This window comes from Orycteropus afer, unplaced genomic scaffold (assembly GCF_000298275.1).
Source record: "Orycteropus afer afer isolate SDZICR_OR568_19922 unplaced genomic scaffold, OryAfe1.0 scaffold00136, whole genome shotgun sequence".
Lineage (NCBI taxonomy): Eukaryota > Metazoa > Chordata > Mammalia > Tubulidentata > Orycteropodidae > Orycteropus > Orycteropus afer.
Window position 1 is genome coordinate 1,390,303 of NW_006921723.1, and position 23,232 is coordinate 1,413,534.

The following is a 23,232-nucleotide window of genomic DNA, read 5'->3' on the forward strand; positions in this document are numbered from 1 at the left end:
GCAGGGTAAACAGGGAGCAGTAGATCAGGCCGCCTGATCCACCTTCACCTCCCTCCCTATGGTTGCCCTTCCCAGCCCCCAAGGAAGGCCTCAAAAGGCTTCTCCTTTGTATGTTTTGACTTGACGGTAACTTCTTTTGTACGTGGTTTACATAACTTGAAACTGTAACAGCCTTAATGGGAGACCAAATCTTTTTTTTATAAATATATGTATATGTAAAAACTTGTACGTAACCCTGCACATCTTCCCTTAACCTGGACGTGAGTCATCAGTGTAGATGGTGCAGCCATGAAAGCCACGCTCCAGAACCGTAAGCCCGTGCTGGGGCCAGATTGGACCTTTGCAAGGACATGGACACTTAGGGCATCTGGCTGTGCTGAAGCCCTTTCAGATGTGCCCCACCCCATGGGCGCCGTGCGTCCACATGGAGAACATTGGAGCCATCCGTGGGGTCAGGGATGTCGACAGGATCCAGGAAGCCAGGCAGGGTTGGCCTCTCTACCTGTGTCACCATCAGACCTCACCTCCCCCGGAGTCAGGTCCCGGCGGGACAAATGTGGCCAAGACCCCTGTCTGCCATGCCTGGGACACACACCCCTCCTCCCTGTCCCTGTGGCGCAACAGGAGTGGCCTACCACTTCGCAGGACCTGTCCAAGTGGGGCCTCTGATTTCACGTTCCTCAGTCAACAGTGGCAACTTGGAGGACTCGGGGAGTGGGGCTCCCTTTTCTAGGCTCAAACCTCTCCCCCAGATACCTGGACACGTGAAATAAGTAAAATGTGCCTGAAACGTTTTCCTGTGACTCCAGTCTTTGAAGCTGGGCTGGAGGGAATGGGCCTGCAGGAAGGTGAGGTCAAAAAGGGACGCAGGGCTATGGGTTGTAGGAAGACCACCTTGGTCCTTCAGCAGATGCTTGTTCTGATGACCAGCGCCCTGCTCACACAGGAAGACCAAGACAACAGCTTGAGGGAATGGTTATCAATCCATTGGGGAGCAGGGAGCATCTGCAGAATTGTCTCCTGTCGCCCCAGTGGAGAAATCGAAGCATAGCACTTAGGCCTCTGCCTTGCTGGAGCTTTGCCCTAAATGTCATCTGTAGGATCTGCTGATACTGTGGAGGGGCAAGCTCCTGGTAGTGACAGAAGTAACCGCTGCAGAGGGGCTCAAAGGCTACAATCGGCTAGTGGGGCAAGATGGGGTGGACTCGGAAGCAGTGCGGACGGAAGTCTAGGTTGCAACGGGTTCAGAGAGAGAGGAAAACCCCACATCTAACTAACCCAGCTGTGTGCCCAACCTAGATCCTACCAGCGGCTCTGCAAGGTGGAGGTTCCCAATCCGTTCATTCCAGATGCACAAAACACACTTTAGGCGTCTGGGCCTCGGTCTAGGCCACAAAACCGGAAGGGGCGGGGAGAGCAGGCGCTGCCCTGTCTGGCTCTGGAGCTTGGCCATGAAGCCCCACTCTTCACTCACTCTGGGTTTGGTCTCCCTCTCGGTATTTTGCGAGAGCACTGGTTTCACCAGTGTTGTGAAGCCGAAGCTCCCTCCTCACCCTGTCCACTCCAGAAAGTGGTTCTAGGGGCTTACAGGGCAGAGTAGGTAGTCGGAGGGGCTCCTCTTACAGAAAATAAAACAGGGGAGGAGGAATCCTCAGATTTCAAACCCCCAAGCCAGGACCTACCTCTCCTCTACAAAATAAGGCAGGCTGCCTGGCGGCGGCGGAGTGCCTCAGCGTGAAAACCCAGGCAGAAGGAGGTAGGTGCCGGGGAAGCATTTTGAGCAAGGGAACGGGATGAGCAGAGACCACTTTGTACACGGGGCTGGCACCGAAGAACTGTTCCCTCCCAACTTTTCGGAAAAGGCTTAGACGTTCGCGATGCCAAGCAAGCAATTCTGCCCTGAGTAAATATGGATGGGATTGTGCCTCTCCTCTAAACAAAGACTGATAGAGTAAATGAAGGCACTTCCGCCCTTCCTTAAGATGGCCCCACCGGAAAAGGCGGGGCATCGCCCGGTGGTGATGGCGGCTTCAAGGCTCGAGCTGAATCTTGTGCGGCTGCTGTGCCGCTGCGAGGCAATGGCGGCTGAGAAGCGGGACCCAGACGAGTGGCGCCTGGAGAAGGTGAGTGGGGCCCGCCCTGCCACATAAGTTCCAATTCCCAGAGGCTGGTCTCCGAAGCTAACGGCCAGCCCGCCAGACTCCCCCACCCCAAGAGCCTCAGTGGCCCCGCCCCTTCCGGTCGATTCCCGCACGTCCATATGTAACACCGCCCCTATTTCTGAGGCTCCACCCCTCTTGGTGGCCACGCCTCCTTGGCATTTGTCTCCTTGGCATTTGCCTCCTTCCTGGTCCCACCCCTCATCTGGCTTTGACTCCTACAAGTGGGACCTGGCTGAAGGGGCAGCTGACATCCCATTTTATCTCCCCAGTATGTGGGGGCCCTGGAGGACATGCTGCAGGCTTTGAAGACTCAGGTGAGGTGAGTGCCCATGACCGACAAAGGTTTCAAACCCAGGGATTGGGAGGCCCAGGAGAACCGGTTGGGATCCTCCCCTGGGGTTTTCTTTTTCCTCTTGGCGCCTCCCAGTAAACCGGCCTCCGAGGTGATCAATGAATACTCTCGCAAGGTGGACTTTCTGAAGGGGATGCTGCAGGCAGAGAAGCTGGTGAGCTGGGGCTTCTGTGATCCCTATTAACATTTCCCTGGGTCTCCGAAACCCACCTTTTCTATGATCACTCTTCCTATGTCTCTGCAGACTTCATCCTCAGAGAAGGCATTAGCCAACCAGTTCCTAGCCCCTGGCCGTGTACCCACTACAGCCCGGGAGCGTGTGCCCGCCACAAAAACAGTGCATCTTCAGTCAAGGGCGAGGTACACTGGCGAGATGCGGAGTGAGCTGCTAGGCATGGTAAGGCTCATCCCAGGTTCCTGGGAGTACCTCAGGCTGAGGACTCAAGACTGACAAATACTGTCAAGTATGGAAACTCTAGGAGGCCCTCAATTTTTTCTGGGGCCAGCAGCAAGGTGTTGGGGACAGTGTTTTGCTGGATGAATAGTTCTCTGTAAAAGATGAAAATGGCCCACACCCAGTTAAGCCCCAAAGTTGGCCAGACCATACTTCAAGATGGGTAGGTTCATTTGTACTACAAAATCCAACAGGTGCCTTTCTGAGCATTTTACATGAGTCAACTCAACCCTACAAAGGAGGAACTCTAGTTGTTGCCAGCTTATACATGAGGAACTTAGGACTCAGGTCACAGGGCTTCTCCAGCACCCCAACTGAAGTTGAGGAGGTTCTGAGAGCAGAAGGGGCAAGTTTGGGGGCAGGACAGAGTAGCTGACTTTATGCCTCTTCCTTTTCCCTGCAGGACACTGCCAAGGGTGAGTTGCCCTGAACAGAACAGGATTCAAGGCCCAGCTGCTTGGGACAAGACCCTACTGCCCCATATCCCAGGGGCCCAGCCTGTTTCCCACAGGGATTTCCCCAGCCAAGGGAGGGTATCCCTAGGGGCATCATTGAGGCAGGCCTGGAGTGAGGGTCCAAGGCAGAGGAGGTGGCCTATGCAGAAGACAGGGCTGGGCTAAAGGGAGGGTCCTGGGAAGCCCAGATGGAAGAGGGAAATGCTTTCAAGGAGAGGGGGCATTCAAGCTGGGGATTTGAAGCATTGTTAGGAGCTCAGTAGGTACTAAAGAAGATGGGGAACAGCATCCCAAGTAGGGAGCACAGCACAGGCAAAGGCCAGGGTGCATCAAAACTAGAAACCAATCATCCTCCTTCTTCTTACATGGCCTGTTCCACTTGCAGAGCCTGGGCTGGACGTAAGGAAGCGAACGTAAGTGTCCCTGGACTCCCAGCAATGTAGGTGTGGGTGGAGGAGGCCGGGTGAACCAGGGACCACTGGGGCTCCTCGGGTCTAAACCACTCATCAGAAGCCATTTTCTGGAGATCCTTTTCCGAGAAACTGAAGCTAAGAAATCCCAAGGGTGGAGTGGTGGCTGGAGCCACAGCCTCTGGGTTCCACTCAAACATGGCACTTTCTTTCCCTCTCCCACCCCGCTTCTCATGCCCACCTGTCCACCCATGTGTGGGGTCAGTGGGGTGGCAGGGCAGGTGGACGAGAAGCAGTCTGCAGCTGAGCTAGACCTTGTACTCCAGCGACACCAGAATCTCCAGGAGAAGCTGGCAGAGGAGATGCTGGGCCTAGCCCGGAGCCTCAAGACCAACACTCTGGCCGCACAGAGCGTGATCAAGAAGGACAACCAGGTACGGGGACCCTGGGACCAGCCAGCCAGCCCCTGTCCTGGGGTCTCACAGAAAGCTTCCCGGCAGAGCGGCATTGTGGCCAGGGCTTTGGCAGATGAATAGAAGTTAGGCAGAAAACAGAAATGGTGTTCTCAGCGCAGGGCACAGCACTAACAAGGGCCAGGAGGTGCATGCCTGGCTCAGGGTAGTGAAGAGGGTCTAGGTGTGGTTCTAATCCGGTTGATGTCCTCTCCACTCTACCCCCAGACCCTGTCCCACTCGCTCAAAATGGCCGATCAGAACCTAGAGAAGCTGAAGACAGAGTCCGAGCGGCTGGAGCAGCACACGCAGAAGTCAGTCAACTGGCTGCTCTGGGCCATGCTCATCATCGTCTGTTTCATCTTCATCAGCATGATCCTCTTCATCCGCATCATGCCTAAACTCAAATAAAGGCCTGGCCCAGCCCACCTTGTCTGCCCTCTGTCTGACTTCTGCACCAGAGTCCCCTGTGGGATGGACAATGAGATGGGACCATCTTGGGAGGTCCCTGGGAGCCACAGAGTGTATGTGAGCAGGGGAGGGAAGTCAGGCCTCACTAAGCACCTTTCTTGATGCATTTGGACAAAACCAGGTCCTGTAAGAGCCCAGGGAGCCCTCAGTCTTGGAGAGTCACAGCTGAACATGATACTTTTAACCTTGTGGTGCAGGAGGAAGGGATGGGTGCCTGGGGAGGGATGAGCAGAGCTGTGCCTGGAGGCCTGCCTAGAGGAGGGGGCATTGGTATTGGGCCCTCCTTAGGCTTAAAAGTGTAGTTCAGGCTAAGAGCTCAGGCCAGCACTAGCCACAACCAGGGCACTGGGTCCTTCACACAATCAACAAACACTCCTGGGTCATACCCAGTGCTGGGTACAGGCTCGGCAGAGACCCTCCCCCTCCCGGGTTACTGTCTGACCATTCCAGAGGAGAGATGGGTAGGTACTGGAGATGGACCAAGAAAAGGAGCTGGGGAGTGGGTCCCTGAAGGAAGGCAGTGGTGTAGGGGGGTCAGGTTCTCCTCACTTCCAGTTCAGATGAGGAGGGCGGTACTAGTTTTCTAGTGTTGCTATAATAGACATACACGAATGGCTTTAACAAACAGGAATTGACTCTCTTACAGTTCAGGAGACTAGAGTCTGAGGTCAAAGTGCCAGCTCTAGAGCCTGAGTGAAAGGCTCTTGACCTTGGGCTTCAGCTCTGCTGTTTGCTCCTGGCCCACTGGAGCTGGCGGCTTCTCACCTCAGCCGCTGGCTGTGAGGCTGACAGACACAAAGTTGACAAGTAAAATGACATAGTCCCAAGATTATCAAGCAACACAGCAGGCCACTAGTTAAAGTCCCAAGATGGGCAGACAACACGGCCGACCACTGATGAACTGGCCGAATGCAGGATCCAAACGTGCCAAGAAGCTCAAGACCTCCTTCGTGACAGCTACTCAGCTGCTCACAGTGGAGTCCACTATGGAGTTGGTTACCAGTCTCATCATGGGGAATAACTGCATTCAGCTGTCCAGCCACTCAAAACTAGGCCCAGCCAATTTGACACATCCCTTTAACTACCACAATTTCAACCCCAGCAGTGCAGAGATGAGCTGAATCTAGACACGTTCCTCCTGCACCTTCTGAGGCACAAAATGCCAATGAGGTCTGTTCTGTCAACACACGCAGCCTTAACTATCATGGGGCACAGCCTGCGGTGGGTGACAGAGGAAGCCTGGTGAGTGAGGATGGGCATGCATCATATGCATGGAGGTGTCTGACCCAGAACTGTGTGAGTGCAGACAGGTCCTGTGGAGCCAGACTGTTGCTGGAGTTGCTGCCATCAACACAAGTGCAAAAGCCCCAGTTAAAGCTTTCTGAGAGTGCCAGCAGCAGCTTTTAAAAAAATCAATCATAAGAGAGGAGGCTGGCGCCTGTGGTACTAGGTATTTCAACACTAGGAAGCCTGTTAATAGAATTTAGCACATTAATGCATCCAGGGGGAAAATTGTAAGTACTGCAATGGTACTTGATACTGTTGAGCATCATCACTCAATGTCTCCTAATAAAAAAGGAATATATCATAGTTGTTAGCTGCTGTCCAACTAGCCCCAACTCACAGCGACCCCACGCATGATGGAATCAAACACTGCCCCATCCATCACCAGGATGGCTTGCAGTTGGGATCTACAGGATTTTCATGGGCTGATCTTTCAAAGCCGATTGCCAGGCCTTTCTTTTTAATCCATCTTAGTCTGGAAGCTCCAATGAAATCTATTCAGTATCCTAGCAACACACAAGCCTCCACTGACAGGCCGGTAATAGATCACACGAGGTGCATTGGCCAGGAATTAGATCTAGGTTTCCTGCACAGAAGGTGAAAATTCTACCACTACCGGTCTCGTTTTGAAAATTAAATGGATGGATATCTTCCTATCTTAACTGAAAAATCTGAAGCCAAAGGCAGCCTTGACTAACAGGCCAAAACTGAAGTTCTGCCCATAAGGTCCGTGTTGTCGTTGACCCATGCCCCCCACCACCATGGTTTAAGATTGTTCTGGAGGTATCTATCAGTCAATGCTATTACACAAGAAAATAAATGAGCTTTAAAAATGAGAAAAGAACCAGTTTCTAAACATCTGTTTCAATAAGAGAACTCGGAAACCTAGCAAGGAGCATAATGGACATTTAAAAAATAATTGTGTAGTATAAACCAAACTCACTGCAGTCAATTGGACTCAGCCACCCTTCCTAGGGTTTCCGAGGCGGTTTCTCTACGGAAGTAGATTGCCCCATCTTCCTTCGGAGGAGTGGCTGGGGGTTTGAACCTCTGCTTAGCCTTAGGCACTACGCCACCAGAGCTCATTTTATAGTATAGAAAAAATAAACCCTGCAAAATATATTGGTAGATTTCATTTATAACAGCAACACAAAAGTTGTTCTTGTCAAACAAACTTCTTTCTATAAGAACTCCTAATAATTAATAAAGGGGGAAAAAAAGGCAGGATATGAACAGGAAAAATAATACAAATCGTTTTTTAAGCTTTGTCACTCATTAGATTAGTAAGGATTTAGAACCTGAAAACACACTTGAGGGGAATCTGTGGAAACAACGGCGCTGCCAAGACTGTGGGAAATACAGCGCTTCTATTGTTACTACAAACAACAACAACCTCGTTGAGGAACAATCTGGTGCACTCTTTTCAAATTAAAAATGCACAGGTTCCTTCGCCCCTGGATTCCACTTCCAGGAATTTATCCAACAGATTAGCCTCCTTCGTGTGCCCAAAGAAATTTGCACATGAATATTTTCTGCACCATCCTTTGCAGTGAGAAAAAAATACATAACTATATTGCCACTGAATTAGGATCTCTCCGGAAAGAGACAGTTAATTGCTGTCAGCGGCTGACTCTGGGGAAAAGGCTGGGTGTCTGAATTTTTCTGCCTCCATTATTTTAAAAAGTACTTTTAAAGTATAATTGTTGAATAAATAAATGAATGGAAATTCTCCGAAAACACCCTGTTTTCCGATAAATAAACTGAGGGTCAGAGAAGGTAAGTCACCAACTCCGGCATTTATTGGATCTGGATAGAGGTTGGACTCGAACCACAAGCTCAATTGTATGGGCTGGAGGACCGGCCCCTCCAAGCCTCGTCCAGTCATACCAGGCCACGCCCATGCTCAACAAGGCCACGCCCATTACAGGCCACGCCCCACCCCCTCCTGAGGAGCGACCCCGACAGCCGAGTTCAATCTCCAGTTAATGCACAACAGGAACGGCAGGGGTTCTTCCCAGAAGCCTACCCAGGCTCGGAGTCCCGGACGCTGGGACAGGTAACGGGCAGGAGCGGCCTGTGCGGCCTCCAACCACGGCGGAGGTCCCGTGGGGCTTCCCGTGGGCGGCGACCGGGGGACTCCGCGCGTAATAGCGGGAGAGGCTCCAGCAGTACGGGGGTTAACCCGAGCCAGAGCCAGGCTGCGCGGTGACATCAGAAATATTTGCATAGAACTGTTCCGGAATACGCAGTCAGGGGTGGGGTCTAGGTTGCGTTCAGGGCCAATCGTGTGCGTCTATACGCATGGAGGCGGGGCTGGGAAAGCTTTTGGGGAACTGAGTTGGGGACTATTGCGCCGAGCTCGGCGCATTTCGCTACCTGCCTTGCGGCCTTGCCTTCCTTCAGACACGCCCTCACGCCCTGTTCGCAGGCCGCCCTCCGACCACTCCCGCCACGTGCGGGCCAAGACACCACCCGCAGAAACCACCCGCTCGCCCGGGGACCCCTGAACAGCGCCACCCAGAGGCCTATGCCTACCTGGAAGACTCCCGAGACCCGTGGCTCCCGGGGAAACCCCCAGCGTCGTCCACCTGGCCCTGGGCCTCCTGTGAGTCTGAATGGGGAGGGAGTCCCCTGGCCCGCTCTTAGGCAAAGAATTCAGTCCCCCCAGGTTGAGAGATTTCGACTTCCCTACCGTCCCCTCTGGTAGCATAGTGGCTAAGGCACTTGACTGCTAACCAGAAGGCTGGCGGTTCAAACCCACCAGCCACTCCTCGGAAGGAAGGTTGGGCAATCCTACTTCCGTAGTGATACTGCCTCGGAAACCCAAGGAGGGGTCGCTATGAGTCGGGGTCGACTTGACGGCACATAACAACAACAACAGCAATCCCTTCCAGGTGCTCTGGTAGCATAGTGCCTAAGGCACACTTGACTGCTAACCAGAAGGCAGGCCGTTCAAACCCACCAGCCACTCCTTGGAAGGAAGATGGAGCAATCTACTTCCGTACTGATACTGTCTCGGAAACCCAAAGAGGGGTCGCTATGAGTCGGGTCCGGGACCGCACATAACAACAGTCCCTTCCACCCTCCTTCCTCACTTAACCCCAAATGATGATTCCTGCAGCGTCTACAGCGACAGGACCTCCGAGATCTGGAAGCCAGTTCGCCATACAATCTGTGCCAACTTCAGTCTCGAGCCCACAGGATGAGACCTAAGAAAATTGTGTTTGAGGATGAGCTGCCCCCCAACGCCCTCCTGAGAACCAGGAAGCCTATTGGCGCCACCTCTAGGGTATACACGCCTAGGCCCCATCCAGTGCCTGACTATGAGCTGTGAGTGTCCCCCGTGTGGTTCGTTACGCCTGGGAACTTGGAAGGGGCACTGGAGCTGGGTGTATAGAAATTTGTAACAGTCAAAAGGGAAAGAGCATTTTAGGCAGGAAGTTTAGCACCGCTGACAAAGACATGACTAGATGGAGAAGGAGAAACCTGCGTGGATTAGGGCAAGGGGAGAGGAGTGTTGGCACTGACACTCTGACCCTCCTCACCCTGGCAGTAAGTACCCACCAGTGAGCAGTGAGAGGGAGCGAAGCCGCTACGTGGCTGTGTTCCAGGACCAGTACTCTGAGTTCTTGGAGCTACGCCAGAAGGTGGCCTCTGCACAGGCAAAACTACAGCAGCTGAAGACCTTGCTGAGTTCACTGCCCCCGCCCCACAGCCAGGTCAGTGCAGAATGGAAACCCCTGTCCCCCAGCCATGCCAGGCCAGATGTTAGGGCCCTTTCCTTCTCCAGGCTGGGTGAGCACCATAACACGTGGGGCCAACCAAGATTAGCCCTTGAGGTTCTCCTTAGGCCAGTAACTTTATCTCTCTAGACTGTTTCCCCATCCTTCCCTGGGTCCAACATCTCCTGAGTCCCCTCGTCCTCCCTTCATAGAAGGAGGCCCGTGTCACTGCCCACGTCTGGAGGGAATTTGAGAAGAAGCAGATGGTGAGTAGTGACTTCTGGGTCCCCTGTCTTGGCCTTTGTGCCCCAAAAGCTTGTGCCCATTTTCAAGGAAAGAAAACTGAGGCTGAGAGAAGAAAAGGCTGTAACAGCATGAGAGCTATAGGCTAGACAGCCATAAGGACTTCCCTGGTTCTTGCTTCACACAGGACCCCAGCTTTCTGGAAAAGCAGGCTCGCTATCACTACCTGAAGGGCAAACTGAGGCACCTCAAGACCCAGATCCAGAAATTCGATGACCAAGAGGACAGCAAGGGTTCTGTGTACTTCTGAGCATCCCAGCAGACAGGCAGAAGGATGCACTGGGGTGGGGTCCCACCTTGTCCTTGTTTTCCCTCCACCCCTTCTACTTAACACATTAACAACGACGACTTCTACTTTCCTACCTCTGGGCTTTGTTCTTGCTATTCCCTCTATCTGGGATAGCTTCCCCTGCCTGCAATGTCTTATCCTTTGTGGCTCAGCTCTGATGACCTCTTCTCCAGGAAGCTTTCCCAGGACCTCCTCTGGTACCCCCAGCCCTGAACTCATGGGGAACCCAGAAGTCAGCCCCATCTCCCAGAAGTGGTCCTGCTCTCCATCCTAATGGAATAAACACCTATTGAGCACCTACTGTGTACAGATGCTTAACACTCCTAATTCCACTTGTTCATCCAAAAATTATTCTCCCCCTCACTCTCATGGCTTCCAGCCAAATAATAGGCATATAGTGTGAACATTTCCATCAGGTAGATACACTCCTTAGAACGATCAGTCATGTGAGAAGAGAAGGGCAGTGTTTGCACAGGGAGCGAGATTGCATAGGAAAGAAGGACACAGGGAAGAGTTAACTACAGGGAGGAAGTAAGAAGAGAGCTGTTCAGTTGTAGGGAATTGGCAGTCAATGTCATAACAAAATGTGTATGAACTGCTGTATGGAAAATGAATTTGCTCTGTAAACTTTCACCCAAATCACAATAAAAAAAAAAATTAAAAATTATTCTCATTTTCAATACAAAAAAAAAAACTTAAGTCCCAAAAAAGGAAATTCCCCAGGGTCACCTGGGCAGAATTCAAACCCTCATATCTAGGAGGTTCCTCCCTCAAGACATTCTGGTGGCCCCTGGTTGGAAATTTCGGCATTGATGTTTGGCTTCACAGCACCAATGACCAGGAATTTCTGCAGCTTCAGTAATGGAGCCAAGAGTGGCAGAGGTCCCTGGAGTCTTCAGAAGTCGTGTGGGTGCGATGCTGTGGACTGCCCGAAGGGGGCATACTCAGCCAAGGGACACACAGGAGGCCCTGACCACACCCCAAAGGGCTCCCACCATTCTCCTTACCCCTGGGTCTCTAAGCTGTACAGTGATTGACACCAAGTGCTCAGTGGACTCCAGTCAACATGCCTGACTCAGGGGAGGGTCTCAGGCTCTGGGTAGGCTCTGGTTCACGGGCAGGCTGCCTGCCAGGCTCCCTGCCAGGCTGTGTGACCTTGGACTGGCAGCTGCCCTCTCAAGTCCTGGTCTCCCAGGGAAGTCACAGGACTGGAGCAATCAGGAAGGCAAACTGGCAAGCAGAGAAGCTGTGCTAGCCACTGAGTACTGCCGTGGCCACAGGGAGGCCTCAGCCCCAGGCTTGGCCCTTGAGGACCCTAGTCTGAAGGAGAGTCCTGGACCCAGTGTGATAGAGCAACAATGGAGAGGTAGACAGCAGAGTCTTGACAACCGGGGAGGCTGAAGATGCCTTCCTACACGAGGGTCCAGATGGGTGGGACTTGTAGTTGGATACAACAGGTATGGGCGGACATCCAGATCTCTGGCCTGGGAACCAGGTGGCAGGACAGACCCCCGTGGTATCAGTCTTCAATGTTTGTATCTGAGAAATGGGTTATTGCCATCCAGCCCCACTGGAGTGGACCCACTTACCCTCCAGGTGACTCTGGAGACCCTGATCCAGCACAGAGTCTGGACGGCCTTCCCATTTCACCCTATGCTTGGTCCCTTCAGGGGATGGGTCATGCCAAGATTCCCATTCATTCCATGAAAAGTAGCACTGTCCTCATCTTCCAAGACCTCCATGATGGACATACGGGAGGTTGGGGTGCGAACAGAGTATTTTTGGAGGACTGGTGCTGCCAGGGTGAAAGACCCAAGTTCTGCACTTGATGTCCTCAGAACATCTTTGATGAAGGGCTTGTTTCTTTGATGCCAGGGCCTTAGTGAAGGCCTGAGAAGCGTTCTGCCCTGTGCAAGCACCCCGCCCCCATCCAAGCACCATCTACCCACCCCCTGGAGCCACAGCCCTGATGATAACAAACCCACAGGTGCCTTTCCTACCACAGAGCAGGGCTCAAACTTGCAGGGATGGCATGCCCTGTACCACCCCATGTCCCATCTCAAACCAGCAAAGTCCACATTAACATTTTAAAGTCTGTCTTTATCATCCGAAGGAGCTCTGGTGGCATAATGCCTAAGACATTTGACTGCTAACCAGAAGGCAGTTCAAATGCACCAACCACTGCTCCGAAGGAAGACTGGGCAATATACCTCTGTAGAGATACCTACCACCCAAGGAGGGGTCGCTACGAGTCAGAATCAACTCGATGGCACTGAGTTTGGTTTTGGGTTTGTTCATCATCCAAACACTGATCTCAGAGTTGCTCAGGTACAAAAAGAGTTTAGTTTCATGGAACTTAAATGTCCAAAGACTTCAGTTACGACTTGATCAAGGGGCTCCAAAGACATTCTAGGCAATTGGTTTTCCTCTGTAGGTTCTGACTTGCTCTGAGTCTATCCTCTCGGTTACAAATCCTGCCATCAAGTCTCACTGGGCTGCTTTGGGTCACAGGACTTCCCTGAACTTAATCACTGTGGCCAAGGGAATAAAGGGTGATTGCCTGGACTGAGGTCAGATGACAGGCTCAGGGCCTCCAAAACCCCATGGATCGAGAATCTGGGAGACAGTTTTCCTGAGGACCCTGGAGCCCAGATACCAAGATAAGACCTAAACTTCAGTTAATTTATTTAAAAAAATGTTTGGCCCAGGGATTGAATTTAACAACGACCAGACTTACCCCCCTCAGCCAGTGCAAAGCATGGATCTGAACCCAAGCCACCTGCTGGGTTCAATACCTATGGATCCACTGGCTGACCTCAGGTCCTCTGCCTCCTGCCCCTAGCCTGTTTGCTCACTTACTCAAAAAGAACAGCACCCACCAGTCACACACAATAGGACTACAGTAGTTGTTGTTGTTGTTGTTGTTATGTGCCGTCAAGTCAGACCTGACTCACAGCGACCCCTCCTTGGGTTTCCGAGGCAGTATCACTACATAAGTAGATTGCCCAACCTTCCTTCCGAGGAGTGGCAGGTGGGTTTGAACTGCCTAGGTGGTTGAAATAGTGGGCATGCCCCATGACTGGGGTGGGCACAGGGGCTGCCCTCCCTGTCACCCCCTCATAAAAAGACAGCCAGGGCAACAACGCAGTTAGGAAGTGTCTTTATTACTTGAGTCCTCTTGATTCATTCCTCATGTAGTGTCAGACGTAGATCACACGTCCAAAGTCCACCTGACCCTCGGTCACCTCTGACCAGCCAGGGCTGCCCCCACCGTACAGCCACCAGGCCTCTAGCCCACTCCACAGTCCTACAAATTCATTCCCCCCCATCTTTGCGAGGGGACCAGAAGATGTGGCTAGAGTTGAGACAATCTATTTCTTTTTGGTTTCATGATCATTTAAAAAACAGAAAAGACAAACATTTCACAGTCTTAAAAAAAGAGGAGTCTGAGAAAGATCCAAAGTCCTCCCCTGGGGGCCTCCAGGAGCTCCATGCATCTGCGTCCCTGGAGGTCACTGGCCAGAGCCATAAGGCCAGTTGAAAGTACTCCCCGAGAGCAGCATGTCACGGATCAGTGTCTCGATGGGCGTCTTGCCCACCAGGCGCATGAAGAACAGCTGAGAGATGAGGGAGGCAGGGACAGCACGCAGGGCTGGCAGCCGAAGCAGCAGGCGCCCAAAGCGCTGGGGCTGGGCTGGGTATTGAGCCCGCACATACTCGGTCAGGGCCACCTGCGCCTTCTCCTGCAGGCTCTCCACGAACGCTGGGTCCGAAAGGCCGCAGGCGTCTAGGATGGGAGGGTGAGGTTAGGTGGGGTGGGGGTGATGGGAGGACCCAGGGCTCACACCCAAGGGGGGCTGAGGGGCACTGCATGGGGCACTTGGGTGTTAGATGATGGGTTCTTGGAGCACAAATGGGGGTCTCTAAGGCAGTGTCGATTCTTACGAGACTGTGAGGAAGGAGTGCAGGCAGTGATGTCTTGAGGGTGGACAGGGTGCCCCCAGAAAAAAGCCCTTTGCAGGGAGACAAGTTCCAAGGAAGCTCGAAGGGAAGATGGGGCTGAGGTGGTTTTGGGAAACAGAGCCCTGACCGCTTGTAGAATATCTGTTATCATACTGGTGAAAGCATGTTTATCACATCAAAGAATGGCTGGTCTGTGGGCCTTCCGCCCCAAGGAGACACTTGCTGGGGTCTGGGACCTTCAAGAGAGCGAAATTATGCTCGGGAGCAGGCCGGAGAGATTTGCCTCTGGAGCACGCAGTCTGTGGCGCAGCCATTCTGAGAAATACGGTAAGGCAGCGGCAAGGCTGCAGCAGCCCCGTGGTTACTAGGAAACGGATAGGGAGGGCTCAAGACCCTCCACACCCAGAGCATCTAGCCACACCCCAGGTAGGAGGGGCCTCGGAACTAAGCCCCACCTGAACGCAGCCTTAGGCGGGTAGGTTGGAGGCGGGGGTAATAGGAATAGGTCGTGGGCCCAAAAATCAGGGTGCCTAAGAAGGCTGTTAACCAGAAGGCTGGCGGTTCAAACCCACCCAGCCACGCCTCAAGAAGGAAGACTGGGCAATCTACTTCCCTAGAGATATCGCCTGGAAAACCCAAGGAGGGGTCGCTATGAGTCCAATCGAGTCGACAGAATTGAGTTTGGCGTGTTTTTTTGTTTTTTTTTAAGAGGAGCCCAGAACAGGAGTCAGGGCACCCCCTGCCTGGCAGTCTTCTATAGGAGTTCACAGAATGAAGAGGGCTTTGATCCAGGGTCAAATGGATTAGGAAAATCTGATAGGGGGCAGAAGGGGCCACAGTCAGGAGTCAGGGTCCACCCCTCCTACATCTCTCCAAAAAAAGTACCTTGATCTGAGGAAAGGGATAGGCAAAGGTCTTAGGGAGCTGAAGGTCAGGGAGAGCTAGTGAGGTTTAGATGGCTCCCTCCCGTCTGGGGCCCCAGGGCGCGCTGGGCTCAGAGTTCTTAGGGAGTCCTGGAGGTGGGAACTAGGGACTCAGCCTGTCACCCTTTGCGCTTGCATCAGCTCAATGGCACTCATCAGAGCTCAATGCATGCAGGGCCCCAGGTGTGCCTGGCTGGTGCTAGAGAGTGTGACCACACCAGTTATTAGGGCATTACTCAATCTGCTTTACTCCATCAACAATCACCGGCCCGGCAGGGCCCCGGATGTGGCTGGCTTTGGGGGAAGGGACTGGGTGTCTGTGGGAGCGAGAATCCCTCCCACCCCTCTGAGGCCCTGTGGAGCGCTCTCACCTGGCGTAAAGAGTGCGATGGCCTTGAGGCAGCCGTACTCTGCCGAGTCCACCTGCAGGCGACCCAGCTTGTCCACCTGCTCCTGGAAGGCCCGCACCTGGTCCATGAAGGCCACTGCGCGCTCGGCGGCCATGGGCGCGGCGTGCAGCCCAGCGGCGGCCAGCAGCGGCGCCGTGTGCAGGGGCAGCGCTGCCTGCGCCGCGTTCAGCACAAACAACTCGCTCCAGCTGAGCCTCAGCAGCGCCACTTGGTCGGCCACCGGAAGCTCGGGGAAGAAGGGCGCGTGGCGTGCCCACTCCACTGTGCTAAAGAGCAGCCGCGCCGCCAGCTCACACACATTGTCAATGCCCAGCACTGCGCCCGCGCCGCCCGGGCCGAACGCCCCCGCCGCCCCCGCGCCAAAGCGGCCCGCTGCTGCCGGGTAGGGCTCGGCGCGCAGCAACTGCGCGATCAGCTCCGACACGGGCTGGCCCGGGAAGAGGTCGCCACCCGCCGCCGCCGCCGCCGTTAGCGCCGAGCCCGGGGGGCTGCCCGACGAGGCGGCGCCGGCGCCTGGCAGCGAATGTGGGATGCGGCCGCGCTGTACCGCTGTGGGGCGGGAGGAGAACCGGGACGAGGGGGTGGGGGAAGGGAGAAGGGGACGGGGGAGTGGTGTTTAAGTAGGAAAAGGAGGAACAAGAGACAAGGGAAGGGAGAAAGGCGGGAGTTGGGGAGGGCAGAGGAAGGAAGAGTGAGAGACACGAGGTGGGATGGGGTGGAGAGACAAGGAGGACAGAAGATGGCCACCCCCAGGAAATGAGGGAGGACAGAGATGTGGAAAGGGCAGCATGTGGGAAAGATGAGAGGAGGTGGGAAGGGATGAGGTGGACAGAAGGGGGAGGCAAGAAATGGGGGACCAGAAGGGAATGGAGAGCATGGGGAGACCAGGAAGGGGGAGGTAGGTAAGACAGGGAGGAAGAAAGTTTGAGAGAAGAGGTGTGAGGGAAGGGGCAGGGAAGAAAAACGGGGAGAAGAGAAGGGAAGGAAGACAGAAGTCACCCGAGGGTCACTTAGCACCTCCCTCCAAATCCCCCAGGCTGCCCCCCTGGAGTCACAGCGTGCTAGGTCAGGGCCAGTGATCCCTCCTTACCCCAGCCCCTCCCTCCCACCTAGGCTACCTTCATAGGTGGGAATGGGACCCTTGGGTGGGGAAAATCTTATTCACACCCCTCCTGCTGGACTCAGCTCAGGGATGATGAGGCTCGGTCACCTCCACCTGCCTCCCAATCACTGGGAGTCCCAGAGCCAGGATGAGGCCAGGGAGCTGCTCTTCCTACAGACATCTGTTGTCTCCCCCAGTTGTGCCCCACCCAAGGCAGGTCTGTCTCTTGGGGTCCCTGTGATGACCCCAGTGCCCAGAGTTGGATCCTGGCCCCAAGTGGCTGCTCAGCCATTAGCTGTCATCAGTAGCCTTCTCAGTGCAGGGCAGGGAGGACCCAGAAGTAGAGGTGCTAAAAACAGTCTGCCCTCTTTGCTGGCCTGGTCCCCAGGAAGGGCCCATATCTCAGCAACAGCTGGGGAGGAAGAAGGAAACTGAGGCACAAAGAAGAGTAGGTGGCTGCATGCCTGCCCAGCCAGCCATGTGGGGAGAGAGGGGAGAGAAAGGCACACTGGGCTGGGTGCCAGGCAGGGACTAATTAATGAGCATTAATGAGCTGGCACGTGCTGGCACCTCTGTGAACTTTTGGTCAACCTGCCATGGAGTACACAAGGGAAGGGGACTCCAGGCAGGAGCCCAGGGCTGACAGAGCTCAGCAGGGGCCTGAGTTTGAACCTGCTTTGAGTAGTTTCCTAGTGAGTATCATCAGGTCATCTGTCCAATGGGGAGAACCTGCATGAGCCCTGAGAGTAAATTTCAGCTGGACCCTGGACCCCTGACCCTCCAAGGGACCTTCACCAGCTCTTGGCTTGCCTGCTTGATTCTAACCCACTCCCTGCCCTCACTATTCCTCCCTCACCCTGGCAAACTCCTACCCCAGGGCCTTTGTACTGGCTGCTTCCTCCTCCTAGAACTGCTCCCCCACCCCACCCCACCCCGTGTCATTCAGCCCAGAGCTTTCAGGTTCAAATCCCAACCGCAGCTCTTTTGCTGTCTGACCCTGAGCAAATGGTCTCACCTCTCTGCGTCTTAGTTTCTTCAAGTGTAAAATGCAGTAATAGCATTTATAAGACACCAATTAACGAATTAAACAAGAATCTATGTTAAGTCACTTGGAACAGCACCAGGCACATAATAAGTGCTAAATGAATTGTAACTCAGGCCACATTTATTGAGTACCAACTGTGTGCCAGGCTCTGGCCTAGGTGCTGGGCATATACAGCAGGGAACAAGACAGATAAAAATTACTGCCCTAAGGGAGCACAGTTTCTGGTAGGGGAATGAGTTAATTATAGAGCCGGGTGAAAAATCAGTTGTCCTCAAGCTGATTCCAACTCCCGTAGAAATAAAGTGAGATAGTGAAGACAGAAGGCACCCTGGTGGTGCACTGGTTAAACACTCAGCTGCTAACCAAAAGGCTGGTAGTTTGAAACCCCCCAGCCACTAGGCAGATGTGGCAGTCTGCTTCCATAAAGATTACAGCCTTAAAAACCCTGTAGGGCAGTTATACTCTGTCCTACAGGGTTGCTATGCATCAAAAGAGACTTGATGGTAGTGGGTTTTTGGTTTGGTGATGGCAGGGGATTGGGAGGGCTTATCTGAGGAGGTGATGTCTCAGCAAGCCTTGAAGGAGGTAAAAGATGAAGCTATGCAGGTTTCTGGGAAGAAAGGCTTCTGAGCAGAGCAGAGAGCAAAGGCACTGAGGTAAGACTAGGCTTGGTGTCAACTCTGCTTATGGTTATTTCCACCCCTGACAGCTGAAACCCTGATTTGAAGCACCTCAGGTTTTTTTTAGGTCAAATAGACAAGTAGTGGCAAAATCCAGGGCAGGAGAGGGCAAACAGGAGGGTCATTCTCAAACTCAGTTTTAAGGGACAAACCCTGGGCAGCTGTCCCCAGCTTCTCCCACAGAAGCCTAGCAGAGAAAAAATCTACTTCAGAGGAGGAGAGACTAAGGATAACCACAAAGCAGAACTGCCAGGCTGGACCATGACAGAGCCAAGGAGGGCACTCTTGAACCCCAGGGCTTGTGTGGAAGTCTCCGGTTCTCTGGGTTCTAAGGTCACGGGCAGAGTTCCAGGCCCAGCCGCCATCACACATCCACCGCCTACTCCCCCATCCTTCTGGCCGCCTGGGGTCAGAAGGAAGGGTGAGCTGCCCTTTGCCTTAATTGGGCTGAGTTCCTGCCTTGGGCAAACACAAAGCAGGGGTGGAGGGTGGAAGCAAAGCAAATCAAGTAAGAAAAAATGTCCTTGTTCAGGAAGTGAAGGCCAGCCCTGGGGACCAGAAGGTCACTGGGGAGGCCTGAAGTTGAGGAAGCTGCCACCAAGGCTGAGGTGGAATGGGGGCACTTCGGGGGGAAAAAGGGGGTAGGGCAGCTGGAATCTTAAAGTGTCCCGAGTTGGGAGTGCCCCTTACATCCCTGGATCATAACTGGATTCCTCTAGCCCAGGGAGAGACCCACAGGACCACAGGATCAGTGGTAACAAGGTTAGCAGTGGCAGACCCCACCCACCCCGGCAGAGACTCACCCTCTTTGCGCATGCCGACGCGGAAGCACTTCTTAAGGCGGCAGTACTGACACTGGTTCCGGTGATGCTGGTCAATCTGGCAGTCACGGTTGGACCTGGGGGCACACAGAGGTCAGGGGTCATCCCCATACTGTTTCTTGAACTACCTATAAGCCAACTTTGAAGGTGGCACCTGAGAAACACCAGAGGGACCCCTAGGCCTGGGGGTGGCTGGGGCTCAGCCTGCAGGTCTGCAGAGAGAAGAAAGCAATTGGGGTGGAATGGTAATGGATGAACAGGAGTCTGGAGAAATAGAACAGCACTCCAGGGAGGGTACATCAGAATTGGGTTTTGAGGGATGAATAGAAGTTCTCCAGGCAAGGGGCCCAGTGACAGCAAAAGCTTGGAAAGGAGAAAGTACAAAGGCCTCAACAGTTTTAGTTATTTGGTCACTGTTATGCTAAAAGACAGGGCCTTGGTCCTAAGAGAAATGTAAGAGCAGGAGAGGGACATGGTCAGGGAGCTGGGCTGTGTGAGCTGACTAAGGGGACTAGGGGCCAGTCTCTATGAGGTCCCAGCATCACCTCACAGGATACTGACACCAATGCATGAACAAATAAATGAATAAAAGAACAAACTCCTATCTTTCCTTCAAGGCCCCATATCCGTACCCACATGCCCTCCTCTGGCTGAGCCCAAGATTCTTCCTCCAGGCAGCTCTTGGGGATCATTCTTGCCTCTCCTAGGGACGGAACCGGTGTCCCTGCAAAATAATGAGCTCTCCATCCAGGACTGGCCCCAAGCATGAAGGGTCAGGTGTTCTTTCTTCAAACATCCCCTGCAGTTTCTTCTGCCCTTGGCCCCTGTCCCTGCGCTACTCTCTGCCTCTCTCCGCTCTAGATGGGAGATCTCCTAGCACAGACCAGCCACTGAGTGGGTAACCGGAGGCTGTCACAGAGCAAAATAAGCACTCAACAAAGGAATAAATCAAAAGTGTCTTGGCAGCAATTCTTCACCAGCCCCCACCTCTAGCCTCAGTTTCCTCATCTAGAAGAAAGAGGGCAGATGGCAAGCCTCACATGGGATGCACTGGGGCTGGGGGGCTTTGGGATAGGAAGCCAAGAAACAGGTCCCAGCCAGGAGTCCTAGCGGTAGGGTTCAGGAAGCCGAGGCTCTGGGGGGGCCTCTGTAGCACCAGCCACCAAGTCCAGGCTCTACCCCTGCCCGCCTGGCTGAGCCCTGGGAAAAGGCCTTGCTAGGGCAGAGGGAGCTCAGGCAGAACCAGAACAAAGCCCAGCGGGTGGTGGGAGGGCCCAGGGCAGCCGGGTGGAAACAGCCAGGCCTGGGCGGGAGGGCAGGTGGGGGCCCAGCTCAGGGCACCCTGACCTTAGCAAAGACCCTGCTACGTTCTGCCTCAATTTCTCCACCTATAGAATTGGGACAGATTTTTCGTCCACCCAAGCTGCCTGTTATCTCACCTGAAGAACACATGCTTTGTCCCACCTTGGGGCTCAACCCTGCCATCTCCCTGGGTTCCTCCTGCACGCAGATTCTGACCACAGCCCGCCCCTACTCACACAACCTCCATGGCTCCCCACTGCCCTCAGTCTGGCATTTCAGGCCCAAAGGTCTCTTAACTTCTCCCATTTCTGTGTTGTGTCGGGCCCACCTCCCACACCCCTCTCCTCCAGGCAGCCCTCCCTGACCCTCACACAGAACCCCTTGCTCCCCTCTGAGATCTCAGAACCATCCCTCCCCTTGGCCCAGAATTGACCCCACAGGCTGAGGGCATCTGTTCCAGCCTTGTCTCCCCCAGGCTGGGGGTTCCATGCGGGCCAGGCTTGGGACTGGGGTCTCCCAGGGGTCCTGCCCAGGCCAGGTCCCCCAAGGCACTTTGCTGACTCAAACTGAGGCTCTGAGAGGGGAGGTGTGACCTCACCAGGTCACACAGCACAGAGCTGCTAAAGAACCTACCAGCCCCAAACATGCCCTCCCCCTTGGTGCTCCCTGCCCTGGCCTCAGGGAACCCCCAGGGACCCTGAAACTGCCAGAGTACCCCTCCCTTACACTCCCCAAAGGCCCAGCCAGAAAGCAGGCAGCTATTCCAGCAGCAAAAATGAGGCCAAAGTCTGGTGGCCCAGTTAGCACCAGCTCCCCCTGCCCCCCACCAGTCCCAGGCAGGCCCTGACCCCAGACCTGGGGCCCAACTCCAGCCTCCCGTGCCAGAGCCTAGCTCTGATCAGTGGCCTCTTCCAACAAACCCTCCATCAGCAGCACTCCCTGGGGACATCCTGACCCCATCTCTGCCATCCCCGCTCTAACCTCACAGCTCCCCTTGCTAAGCAGAGCTGATGACAGGGTCCCTTGCTGCATGACCCAGGGCAGGTGCCACGACCTCCCCAACCTCAGTTTTGCGCCCCTGGAGAATGGGATTCTCCAGACAAGCTCTGCAGAGACCATGCCCATCATGCTCCATGGAGGCAGGAAGGAACCTTCATTAATGGGACTAACACAAGGGATAACTGGGCTGGACACCTAGTCCAGTGTCTTCTCCTGGGGACATTTTGCCCCCTAGTACCAACCAGAAAAACCAGACCACACCCGGCCACAGGGACACCAACCCGGGGCAGCCCAAGGCTGCTGCTTCTTGGAACCACAGCACTGCTACTCTGTCTCAGAGCCACCTCCAAGTTTCAGGGATTTTCCAGGGCCCAAGGGCTGCACCTACCCCTGGCTAGGGGAGGGGGGTGGGTCAAATCTAGCCCCGGTGACAGCTGTGGTGGTTTCTGAAACCCAAAGCTCTGGGGGAGACCGGGGGTTTGCCTCCTTGACGGGGCCAACAGGGCCCCCAATCGAAGGGGGCCGCCCTGCGCCACCCCAGCTTCCCTTGCGCCAAGGCTTTGCTTGGCCGCCAGAGCGACTTTGGAAGTGATATTTGACCCCAAGGGCGCGCCGTATCGATCCGCGCGGCCGCAGACAATAGTCCCTGGACGCTGCAAGCACCATGGTCCAAGTTCCACGTTCGATTCCCGCGAGATCCCTCACGCGCCGGGATTCCCCCAAGAGAAGGGGCTTGGAGGGTTCTGGGGTTAGGCTCCCACACCCGACAGCACCCCTAACTCCTCCAGACCATCCCCGGTACTGAAATGACCCCTCCTGGAGGAAAGGGAAGGAAGAGGAGCAAATAGCTGGGGAGAAAACCGCAAGAAACGACCCGATGCAGAACCTGCATCGATGCAGCACCAACTGTATACACAAGCCCAGGAATGGAAGGGGGGGCGTGCCCCTATCTCAAAGGGGTAGTGGAGGCCCAAGGAAGGTCAGCGCCAGGCCCAAGGTGACCGAGTGGGTCAGAGGCCCGCCCAGGCCAGGGCCGGGCGCACAGGAGCGGCCGCGCTAATGAGGGGGCTCACCGGCAGGTGTAGCTGAGGTTGCGGCGGATGCTTCTCTTGAAGAAGCTCTTGCAGCCCTCGCAGGTGAAGACGCCGTAGTGCTTGCCGCTCGACTTGTCCCCGCACACCACGCAGTCCACCTGCAGCCCCGGCCGCTCTTCGTCGCCCGGCTCGGCGTCGCTGGCGGCGCCGGGGGGCGAGGCCGAGTCGTCCTCTGCTGCGCGCGGGTAGCCGCCTGCCTTGTCCACGCCATTCGTGTCGCCACCACCACCGGGGCCGCCCCAGCCGCCGGCCACCATGGCCATAGCCCCCGGGTCGCGGGGCCGGGGCGCCCCCGCTGTGTGCCTTCCTGCGGGCACCCCTCTCGGCCCGGAGGGCGCTATCCGGCGCGCATCCGGTCCCAGCGCACGGGGGGCTCCAGTTGCACCCCCAAAGAAAGTTTTGCAGCAGCAACTTCCTGCGGCCGGTCCGCGCGCCCGGGCGGAACTGGTCGGGCCGGTTCCAGGCCAACTTTCCCACGCGTGCGCGGGCCCGGGACCCGGGGGGGCGCGCTAGGGACGAGGCCCGGGGGCCCAGGGGGC

At 54.9% G+C, this 23,232-nt stretch overlaps 3 protein-coding genes across 3 annotated transcripts; 2 read left to right on the forward strand and 1 right to left on the reverse strand.

Annotated features, from left to right (window-relative positions):
- Positions 1 to 1,982: 1,982 nt before the first annotated feature.
- Positions 1,983 to 4,696, forward strand: USE1 (unconventional SNARE in the ER 1). Its single transcript, XM_042781604.1, has 8 exons — positions 1,983 to 2,123; positions 2,432 to 2,481; positions 2,590 to 2,668; positions 2,759 to 2,911; positions 3,372 to 3,384; positions 3,809 to 3,836; positions 4,099 to 4,267; positions 4,514 to 4,696. The coding sequence occupies exons 1-8, from the start codon at positions 1,983 to 1,985 to the stop codon at positions 4,694 to 4,696; spliced, it is 816 nt and encodes a 271-aa protein (XP_042637538.1).
- A 3,329-nt stretch (positions 4,697 to 8,025) lies between these two features.
- Positions 8,026 to 10,315, forward strand: OCEL1 (occludin/ELL domain containing 1). Its single transcript, XM_007945323.1, is given in 7 exon segments — positions 8,026 to 8,052; positions 8,055 to 8,096; positions 8,469 to 8,645; positions 9,171 to 9,370; positions 9,594 to 9,759; positions 9,975 to 10,028; positions 10,193 to 10,315. Coding segments are annotated over 7 exon segments (789 nt in total).
- A 3,551-nt stretch (positions 10,316 to 13,866) lies between these two features.
- NR2F6 (nuclear receptor subfamily 2 group F member 6) lies at positions 13,867 to 22,956 on the reverse strand. Its single transcript, XM_007945325.2, has 4 exons — positions 22,673 to 22,956; positions 19,281 to 19,375; positions 15,612 to 16,199; positions 13,867 to 14,141 (listed from the first exon to the last, which is right to left on the reverse strand). The coding sequence occupies exons 1-4, from the start codon at positions 22,954 to 22,956 to the stop codon at positions 13,867 to 13,869; spliced, it is 1,242 nt and encodes a 413-aa protein (XP_007943516.1).
- Between the last annotated feature and the right edge of the window lie 276 nt (positions 22,957 to 23,232).